Raw genomic sequence first — 11,654 nt, forward strand, 5'->3', positions numbered from 1 at the left:
ATACTTATTGATATAGTTTTCTGGAAAAAAAACAAAAAACAGATTAAATTGACATGGTTTCCTGTGAAGTAAACACGTTTAGGTCTGAAGTACTGAGTTACACATTAATACACAGCATCTGCACGAAGGAGCGGAACTAAAACAGGAACACAGATGAACTCAGGCCCAGGTCTGTCCTTATCGTACACCTGGTCTCCTCTGGTGTTTCAGGTTATATTATCATTTACAGCTGATGGGCAAAGACATGAAGGAACACTGACACCATGTTCCGTGGGTTGGTGTGATCGGTGGCACATGCACTAGCCTCAAAAACCTGGAGATAGACAATAACACGCCTTATGGTACTGAATGTGTGGTTTTGAACAGAATCTAAAATGGGCTTTGATCGCTAAGTCGAAGCACATGACACCATTTAGAAGACTGGATCTTATCCACTTTTACACTAAAGTCAGTCAACTTAAGCCTGCTGTACAATGGGGACATGTCTGACATTTGGAAATTTAGTCCCATTTCTCATTAAGATTCCAGACGGATTCTGTACTTTCGCCTTTTTTTCTTCTTCTTCTTTTTTTTTTTTCGCTTTTGGATTCCTCACTCCTGGTCTTAGGTAAATGAAATTTCCCAGGCTAATTAAAGCCTATTAAAGACAGGTAATGTCAGGGCTGGTGGCAGAACCATGACAAAGTGCTGATAATTGTCTGCCAGACTCACTAAATCCACCTGTCCTGCAATTATCCCCCCGCCCCCCCACCCCGCCCCCCCCATCCCCTGACACATTAATCCACTGCGGGGCCGCTCGGCAGGCTGATGCCTCAAAGTGCATCCTGCAAACACAGATGTTGGACTTCAGAGCGCTTTAACACGCACATACCTTATGACGACTGCAGCTGCAAACCAACGCATTTAACCCTTTCATGCCCAGTGGTCACTCCAGTGGACGGTCATCCTACAGCTGATCTCCCATGTCGATGACCAGAACACAAAACCTCCTATCTGAAAAACTCCCTTTTTCAGGAAACAAAAAACCCTTTAGTTTTATTATAGTATGGTCTTTGTTAAAGGTATCCAGGCATATTCTACAGTTCTCAGACTCTCTTTCTATGTTACATGTTAACAGTACATACTGGGTACGATGGGGTTAGTGGGAAAAGTCCAAATCTAAACATCTGCACATAGGAGGTTTTGTTTTTTGGCCATCGATATATTCATGGGTTTTGCTGTTTTAGTTCCAGATCAGCCAACACAGTGGACACTCCTGCACCATCCCATAATAATACACTGACATTCAGACCATTACTGTAGCTGTACTGTTCTAGATAAACCAGATCTGCACTGGCATGTTTGAGTGGAAATCAGTTGTTAATTGTTAGACTGTAATTAACCCTTTCATGAAAGAGTTATGAGAACCTTATTCAAGATTTTTTTTTCCTGAGTGTTTTTATTCCTCTTTAGGCGTGAAAAAAAAAAACATGCCTGAAGAAAATTTACTTCTGAACCTATTTTTCATGGAGTTGCAAAAACGTCCCCTCAGCTGGACCCCGTGTGTTTAATATTAGAAGCAAAGAAACATGTATTTACTGACAAACTGTGAAAACTGAAATAAAAACATTTTTAATGCAGCTCATCTGATGTTTTCTCATATTTTTTCATACTCTAATACTAGTTATTACTCACTTCATGGAGATAATATGCAAAAAAAAAAAAAAATAAAACTTTTGTTTAAAAAAACCCTGTTAATTACAATCTAATAACAATAATAAGCAATTGATTTACACTCAGTCATGTTCCTGCAGATCAGGTTTATCTACAACAGCAAAGTTATAGTAATGCTATGAACTGCAGTGTATTATGGGATGGTACATAAACTTCCACTGTGTCGGCTGATATGGAACTAAAACAATAAAACCAGTGAATATACAAGAGAACAGCTGCAGAAGAACTGACCACTGGAGTGACCACTGGACTGACCACTGGACTGACCACTGTGCATGAAAAGGTGAAATGTTTTGTTTTTGGGTTAATTTTCAAACAATTTTTTTTTTTTTTTTTTTTTTTTGCATATTATCTCCTTGAAGTGAATAATAACTAGTATTAGAATATGTTAAAATGTGAGAAAACATCAGATTAGCTGCATTAAAAATGTTTTAATTTCATTGTTTCCGTATCGGGCAGTGCAGAGGATAGACCTGGAGCCTCAGACAGAAGGTCCTGGGTTCCATTCCAACACCAGTCCATGGGGGTGGGGCCTTTAGTCCATGGGGGGGGGGGCCTTTTTGTGTGGAGTTGACATGTTCTCCTCATGTCTGCGTGGGTTCTCTCTGGTCCTCTGGCTCCTCCCACCATCCAAACACATGCTCTGATAGGTTCATGTGTTCATCTAAATCCCCCATAGATGTGAATGTGACAGTGTGTTTGTCTCTGTATGTTCAGTCTGTGATGAACTGGTCACATGTCCAGGGTGAACCCCGCCTTCGCCCCTATGCAGCTGGGATAGGCTCCGCCCCTGTGACCCTAGTGAGGATACAGCAGGTTCAGAAAATGAATGAATGAATGAATGTTTCCATATTACTTTCTGCTCTTGGGTTTTATATATAAATGTTTCTTTGCTTCAAACCTTAAATGCATGGTGTACCTGAGTGAACATTTTTGGAACTAAATGAAAAAAATAAACTCCATCACATTGTTTTTTTTTTTTTTTCATGCCAAAGGAAGAATAAAAACACTCAAGAAAAAAAAAATCTGGACTAAGGTTCTCATAATTCATGCATGAAAGGGTTAAGGAGCAGAAGAATCCAACAGCAGTGGGATCACACATGGATGAACAGCGTTTGGAACGGCATGATTTACGGCGGCTCTCAGCCTGCATTTAGACGACTGCTGGATTAGATCGGTTTCAGCAATTTATTTTGTCATGGCCACTTAATATTAGTTTCAGTCAATCAATTCAATTTATTCCAGAGCTGTAGGCCTGAAAAGAGAAATATAAACCAGATAAAGGACAGATTGTAAGGCCTTATTAATTATTCAGAGCCGTTTGAAAAAAACACCTATTGATCAAACTAATTTGAAATAATAGACACTGTCCTGCCTGTGTTCTGGTAACAAGTACAAATGGACGTTAGCGTTAGCTCCGAGATAATTCCCACTCATCTGTCAAAGTGTAGCGATGATACAAATGGGAACGAGCTCATTTTCTGCCCCGCGGATCAAATATTCAAATGTCTTCATATTGTAATTATTATCAGGATTCAAAGGCTTTTCTTATCTCGTCCCATAAGAGCGCGTGTTACTGAGGTGAGGGAAGCGTCGACAGCGTTGGGATCGATGCGGCGCTGGAACACGAGTGCAGCTACGCACCGCCAACCGCCTATGGTCTAGCCTTGAAGGAAACATCTGGACAACATACTAATTACCAGTGGTTTACAGGGAACATGTGCTGTGGTGAGGGGGGAGGAGTCACCCAGGGTTGGTAGCCAGCTCTGAATCCCAAGTCAACCCCTAAAACCGAGTCCCTGGACACCGAACCGTCGCTGTACACTTGTCTGCAGGAGAAGTTTTCTGACGACGCACAGAATCCCTCGTATTTTTCATCCCGGCGTCTGGTTCTTTAGGTATTTAGGGACCGGGGGCTTAGAGGTTGACGTTTACGCTCTGTTTGAAAAGAAAACAAAAGGTTGACGGTGGCTAGCGACGGCCGAGTCACCCGGTGGAGGAGTAGGGTGTGTCACTGTGGTAGTTGTAGTCGGGGCAAACCTTCTGCACCAGTTTATAGTCCACGCTGTAAAAGGCGATGTAGATGCAGATGACTTTGAAGGGTTTGGAGCAGAGCCAGGACACGTGGCTCTGCGTCTGCTCCTGGTAACACACCTTGGACGGATCGAAGCTGCACAGGGCCGTCTTCTTGTTTCGGTCCGTCTTCTCGTACTCGATGCGACAGTTGAACGATTTGGTGTCTTTGGTCTCCAGCGTGGACTGCTGGGCCATCTCAAACTCCACTACCTTGGACGGCGGCACCAGGCTGACCGACACGTTGCCCAGGCCCGTGGAATTGTGACGGAAGTAAACGCTGAACGTTCCGTTTCCGTGGTCCACGATTTTCCCTGTGATCAGGAGGTTGAGTTTGACAGTCTTGATGTTGGAATGGAAGTCCCCCCACCCGAACATCTTTTTGAACTTGCCGGTCTTGACGATGGGCCTGCGTTTAGTTCTGGCTTGTGCACCCTGAACATCTGTCTGGTTGGATAACCAGTCCCAAAAGTCCTCCATGTTCTGTAAATATGCCATTTCCCTCATGTTGCTCTTGAACCCGGGGGAGCCCTTCGCAAACAAGCGCAGAGGGTTGAGAATCCGTGGACTTGCTCCCGTGGGAGAGAGCTTCTGTTCGTTATCACTTTCCCCCCATTCGATGAGTTCCGTAGCTGCTCCGTGTGGTTTCCTGCACGTGACCTTGAAAGAAAGCAAAGGAGAACAGAAAAGGTGCATTTAGTGAAGTTGGAAATATTACTTTACAGTTTGTTTGGGTTTTTTTTTCAGAATTATATTTATTGTCATTTTTGCTTTTAACACACACACACACACACTCACACACACACTCACAAAATGACAATAAACAAAACAAAGAACATACCAACAGAACAACCAGACACAAACAAAAATTGGCCCATAAAAATTATGTTTTCATTTCAAAATACAAATGCCCTTTGAACAGCTGTCGACGCTTCCAGTCCCACACAGGTCAGAAAAAGTTCCCAAGTCTTTAGTAAGACGTCATCCTTACGGTGGAATCGACATGTGAGATAGTCGAGGAAACAGAACTAAAAACTGTCTTCTGCCGTAGTGTCCAGGTGGGAATCCGATCTGAGATCCAGTTTACAAGCAAACATTTTCTGGCACCAAAAGTCAGCGTTCCACAGAGTTTTTAGTGGTATTTGTTGTCAACACCAGGGTCAGTTAACCCCAGCAAAAGGAACGAGGATTACAGTTCAGTTTGGCATCAAATATTTTTTCCATTTCCTGACCAGTCATCTGCCAAAATCATGTGCAGCTGAAGTCGACGTGTTGGAAGCTGTCGAATGAACAGTGTGAGTGCGGCGTAGAACTCTGAACCTCGGAGTTCTTCTGTACACGACACATATCAGTAAACAAAGGCTGTGGAATCCAACTGTTCTGCTGGTGGTCTTTACTTCAAACTTACATTGATACAAACAAAAGATGAATTTCTAAATTAAATTACATGACGGTCAAAAGACTGCGATGCTCCTGGGCTCCAGGCTTCTGGTTCCACTTCTCCTTCTTCACATTTTTATAATCTTACAGCCAAAAGGATTGCATCCCATAATGATGTCAAGACTGATGCTATTATTACTCAACATTCATATAATGTACATAAATTATTAATAAGAAATCAAATATAAATATGAATTTTGAACTGAAGCACATACAATGGTTCTAACAGGCAGCGTAAGGATCTGACTGACTCTGACAAACATCACATGATGATGTTGAGACCACAGAGTCCAAGCATCTCCAAACCTGCAGACCTAGTTGGTGCTGATGGTCTGCAGTGGTTCGGACCTTCCCAATGTGGTCTAATGCCGCGTTTCCACTGCGTGGAACCGGCTCGACTCGGCTCGGCTCGATATTCCTGCAGACCGTTTCCATTCCAGGATACTACTGACTCTACAGTACCTGGTCGTCATAGTGATGCAGTGCGTTACTTCCATGTTGTCTGCTCAGAGTTGCTGAAAACTCGCTTGGTGCGTGTTGTCTCGTCTGAATTTTTACATCGTCCACCACAGACTGACCCTCCTGGACTGACCCTGGTGGAGGTTTGGGCTGTTATCATGTGGATTCATGTACCCACAGATTTACTGTCCACTAACGCATCTGTTTTTTGTAAAAGGGCGGGGCACAGAGAAAACTGTCTGACCAATCAGTGGTCTGCAGTGTTTATACGTCACAGTTTAGTATCGCTTGGAACCTCAGTGGAGGTGATACCAAAAAACTAGTACCAGGTACCAGAATCCAGGTCCTTTTTCGTAATGGAAACGCAAAAAGTTCTAATAGTTTTGGATTTTTCATTATTGTTTAGTTTTATTTAGTTTTGACTTTTTTTCTCTAATTCAGTTCGTTTTAATTCGTTTGTAGAGCAGGTTTGCTAGTTTTTATTAATTTTTATTTATTTGTAAATGCTTAGTTTTAGTTTAGTTTAGTTTAGTTGTAGTTCAGTTGTAGTTCAGTTGTAGTTTAGTTTTAGTTCAGTTTTAGTTCAGTTGTAGTTTAGTTGTAGTTCAGTTGTAGTTCAGTTGTAGTTCAGTTGTAGTTCAGTGGTCTCTTTTCTCTTCTTCTCTGTGCTCCTATTCAAATCAATCCCAGACAGGACTCTGCTGCTTTAGTCTCCATGTTTCCAGGTAGAGTGGGGACCAGAAGACGACTGGAAACCACAAGTGAACACAAGTGACGGAGCAAAAAGTGTCGGATGGTGACAGCAGCTAAAATTGCTCGAGCAAAATAAATAGAACTCGTATCAATCCGACATTGACAAAGACAAAAATGAGGGAATTTTATCCATAATTTGTATCTGTTTCAGTTAGTTTTGTAAACACACAATACAGTTTCAGTTAGTTATCGTTTTTTTCTTTTAATAACAGTTTCTATTTATTTCAGTTAACGAAAATGTTTTTTCAACTCTAGTTTTCATTATTTTGTCAGTTTTCGTTAATGATAATAACCTTGTTTCCAGCCGTAGTTTTACAAACTCCATTTGTCCAGAAGTAGAACTGTAGTGTGTTTGAACTAGCGCCATGAGGAACTACTGTCGTTTTCTAAACTAAACCTGTAAAGGAGCTTCAATAACACAGTAGAAACTTACAACAGAAAATGATTTAAACTCATAAATACATTCAGTGACACCACAGACAGACACGGACATCACCAAAGACGAAACAGGAAAATAAAACCCCAAAAACACCAGTTCAATCATCAGTAAAACGCACTGATGAACCAGGCTCGTACAATATTTGCATTAAGCTTTTAATATTTCAGGACGACTTGTCAGATTACATGACAATGAAAATCCCCCAGATTTAACTTGTGAGCTGGTCTCAGATCAGCTGAGCTATTATTAGCTCCCCTATCCGTCCGAACTTTGGCTGCTAATGGTTCCCAACAGTAGAACAGACTTGTGCTGTGCTAAAGTCGATGCTAAGTGCTAATCCAGACAGAGCAGCGAACTGTGATCCTTCCTTGTACCTCAAAGCCTTTTAGCTTCAGGAGCCATTCCTGGTCCACTTCAGATAAAGCTTTAATAATTCACGGCAATGAGCTTAGCTACTTTTATTAGTAATTAGTAGTGCCGGCTTTCCCCGGGCCCGGTTGTAGGGATCACTGAGAGAAGCAGATGTTGAAAGCAGCGAGCAGCGGCTGTTTGAGTTTCCACTGAGCTGCTGCTGCGCTACTTCAGACTAATTAGAATTTAGCTGTAAGCCCAACTCAGGCACATGTGTACAAAGCTAACAAACTGGGTCTGTCTGCCACCGTTTGTTTTGTCACTGCGTTACTCCATCACATTTATATAAGGCTTCCCACTGCACATGCTCAGATAAACCAGGGCTGTCACACATGCGTCCCCCCCCAAAGGTTCCAGTCCCACCCCTGGGATGAATTTACAAAGTGTCTAAACTCCACAGTCCAGGCTGTGGAACTCATGTTAGTGTGGGTTCCACATCCAGACCAATCTGATCTACAGTCCAATAAGAACAGCAGAAGAACCCACACAGAAGAACCACTGCAGATTTACTACTGGGTTTGATGGAAAAAATAATACATTATGTCTGTAAATAATGACAACTGCAAATGTTTGTCTTTGTTTTAGTGCAAAAAATAACATTAAATTATGAAAATATTTCCATTTCCAAACTCTCCTGTACCAATAAAATGTGAATAACCTGAACAAATAAGACCAACCTGAAATGTCTGAAGAAAATTAAGCACAATTTGAACTATTTTCTGCTTGAATTATAAGGAAAAAATGTTGAATTAAGCAAAAAAAAAAAAAAAAAAAATTCTTCAATTAAGTAAAAAAAAAATCTTGAAGTAAGCCAAAAAAAAAATAAAAAAATCTTGAATTAAGCAAAAAAAAAAAAAAAAAAAAATCTTGAATTAAGCAAAAAAAAAAAAAAAAAAAAGTCTTAGATGTAGCAAAAAATCTGTAATTCAGCAAAAAAAAATAAAAAATAAATAAAAATCTTTAATTAAGCCAAAAATCTTGAATTAACAACTTCAAATTTTTGTCTTTGTTTTAGAGCAAAAAAATAACATTAAATTATGAGAATATTTCCATTTCCAAACTCTCCTGTACCAATAAAATGTGAATAACCTGAACAAATATCAACAACCTGAAATGTCTAAAGAAAATTCAGCCCAATTTGAAATATTTTCTGCTTGAATTAAGGAAAAAATGTTGAATTAAGCCAAAAAAAAAAAAAAAAAATCTTCAATTAAGTAAAAAAAAAAAAATCTTCAATTACGCAACAACAAAGAAAAAGCCTTAGGTGTAGCAAAAAAATCTTGAATTAAGCCAAAAAAAAAATAAAAAAATCTTGAATTAACAACTTCAAATGTTTGTCTTTGTTTTAGTGCAAAAAATCGCATTAAATTGTGAAACTCTTTCCATTTCCAAACTCTCCTGTACCAATAAAATGTGACTAACCTGAACAAACATGAACAACCTGAAATGTCTGTATTAAATTCAGTCCAGTTTGAACTCTTTTCTTCCTGTTCCTCAGTGTTTAGTGTCTTTGGAGATCTGATCCAGAATGCACATGGACTAATGAGAAGTGGAGGAAGAAGACTGAGAACATTACACTGATTTTTATGAAGAAATGTCCGTTTTTTCATGTTATTCACATCTGTTTTGTTTGGATAGTTTATAAAAGTAAGTATTTTCATACTTTATTGGGTTTTCTTTCACTCAAACACAGACATAAATGTGCAGTTGTCATTCTTTCTGGGTTCTTCTGTTCTTCTTTTCCTGGTTGGGTCCACTGCAGATCAGATCAGACTGAATGTGGAACCTGAAAGAACAGGAGTTTAGAACCCTGGTCTGAACAGAATAAGGGCTCTTCTACAGTGGGAACACCTCCACGTAGCTATCACAGATCCTTGGACCATAATGTGAAATCAATGTTTTTCCCACGGACAGACTGTCCCATCTATCAGCTCGAACGATGCTTAATTAAGACAGTTGCATTCAGTAAACATGGATGAATGAGGCGACGCTGGGACGTTCCTCATCACATCCTGTCGTTTCATCAGGTTCCACTGCAGGTCCACGTCCAGCCAAAGTCAACATCAGTGTCAAATTCATCTATTATTTATCAAACAGGCTCATTTTTTAACTTCAGAACTGTATTTTATGGAACTGTTTACAACATTTAAGTATCACTTATAGCAGGAGCGTCAAACTCCTGTTAGTTCAGTTCCACATTCAGACCAATCTGATCTACAGTGGGCCGGACCAGGAAAATAATATAAACAATAGGATAAGAACTTTAGAGTGAAAAAAGTCGATTCCATAATGAAAATGTTTACACCTACGAATTGTACTTGAACCTAACATGATCAAATATGAACAACCTGAAAAGTCTTTAGTAAAATAAGTGCAATGTGAACAATATTAAGCCTTAGTTCAGGGGCGTCACATGTGTCTCGGGGCCCAAATGCGTCCCCCCCAAAGGTTCTGATCCGACCCCTGGGATGAATTTATAGAGCGCAAAAATTCCACAGATTAATTTTCGTTGCGGTTCCACATACAGACCAATGTGATCTAAAATGAAATATCCTACAAAAAAGAATGATTCCATATTTTCTTCTTGGTTTGATGTGAAAAAAATTTTTACATTATGTCTGTAAATAATGACAACTGCAAATTTCTGTCTTTGTTTTAGTGCAAAAAATCACATTAAATTCTGAAAATATTTCCAAACTCTCCTGTACCAATAAACTGTGACTAACCTGAACAAATGTGTCCAACCTGAAATGTCTGTATTAAATTCAGTCCAGTTTGAACTCTTTTCTTCCTGTTCCTCAGTGTTTAGTGTCTTTGGAGATCTGATCCAGAATGCACATGGACTAATGAGAAGTGGAGGAAGAAGACTGAGAAAATTACACTAATTTTTATGAAGAAATTTCAGTTTTTTCAGGTTATTTACATATTTTTTGTTTGAATAGCTTCTAAAAGTAAGTATTTCCATAATTAAATGTGGGGTTTTTTGCACTAAAACACATATAAAAATGTGGAGTTGTCATTATGTATAGGTTATTATGGTATTATTTGACTGGTCCGGCCCACTGCAGATCAGATCAGACTGAATGTGGAACCTGAAAGAACAGGAGTTTGAGAACCCTGCCTTAGTTTATCATTTATACATGTTCATTCTAACGTACAGATCACAGTGGATCTACAAATACACAAAATATTAAATAACAGAATATTATTAAAATTCCACAGACTTCTCTTAAGACATTTCAGATATTCACATTTTTTTGTAAAAGGCTAGTTTGTAAATGTAAACATTTTTGTGTAATTTTACTTTTTTTACACTAAAATAAAGAGACAGATTTCCAGTTTTCATTATTTCTAGGTTATTCTGATAGTATTTGACTGGTCTGATCCACTTTAGACTGAAACGACCTAAAATGATTTGAACATCCTTGATTGTTAATATCTTCAGTGTAATTTTTGCATTCCACAAATTCATCCCAGGGGCCGGACTGGACCGTTTGGTGGGCTGGATTTGGGCCCTGGACCACATGTTTAACACCTGTGACTTACAGAAGAAAGATATAACTGATAACTGACTTATACACTGTAAAAAAAAAAAAAAAAAAAAAAAGAAGTAAAAAAACAGTAATATTCTGGCAGCAGGGGTGCCGAAAAAGTACTGTTAAATAATGGAAAATAACCATCTCATAAAAATACAGTAATTTTCCATAATTCAAATATAGTTTTTTGCCGTAACTTTACATGAGATTTTGCTTCTTTTTTTTTTCTTTTTTTTTTTACTTTTTAATGTTTAATAAAGAAAATTTTCATGTAAAAAACAATCCAATTCCCTATATATATATATATATATATAAATATAATTTTCAGTCAGACTCAGTTGTCCAATCCACTGATAAAAACTGTATTTGGACAGTTTATCAGTGCTTATACATGTTCTACATTCACAAAAATACATTTATTCAACATTTTTGTTGTGAAACCTCCTGTAATTACACAAGATATTTGTCAATGAACAAACAAGTCTGGTTCAACTGACAGAACAAATACTTCTGTTACCGTTAATTGTCCGTAATTTTATCTCATTTCATTTATTTTTTTTTTACAGTATTAAACTTTAAATTAACAGTTTAATCTCATAAATAGAAAAGAAATATTTGTGAAAGTATGATACATTTGCAAATGTATTTGAATTGTATTTTTCTGTGAAAAAATTTAAAAAATTCTTTTAAAAAAATTTAAATTTTATGGTTATTCACATTTACAGTTTTTTCATGTTATTTTCAATTTGACATGTAAAATCACAGTCTGTTTTTGTCATTTTATTGATATTTTCCTGTATCTGAAAAATACAGGAAACATCTGTAAAATA

At 38.3% G+C, this 11,654-nt stretch overlaps 1 protein-coding gene across 1 annotated transcript in view; it reads right to left on the reverse strand.

The window, feature by feature from the left end:
• Window positions 1–2,872: 2,872 nt before the first annotated feature.
• Window positions 2,873–11,654, reverse strand: part of LOC115412242 (neurexophilin-2-like) — a 63,572-nt gene continuing 54,790 nt past the window's right edge. Inside the window, exon 3 of the mRNA XM_030124631.1 lies at window positions 2,873–4,446. Coding sequence (XP_029980491.1) covers window positions 3,700–4,446 — 747 coding nt within the window. The 3' untranslated portion in view covers window positions 2,873–3,699. The remainder of the gene's footprint in view (window positions 4,447–11,654) is intronic.

This window comes from Sphaeramia orbicularis, chromosome 21, assembly GCF_902148855.1.
Source record: "Sphaeramia orbicularis chromosome 21, fSphaOr1.1, whole genome shotgun sequence".
Lineage (NCBI taxonomy): Eukaryota > Metazoa > Chordata > Actinopteri > Kurtiformes > Apogonidae > Sphaeramia > Sphaeramia orbicularis.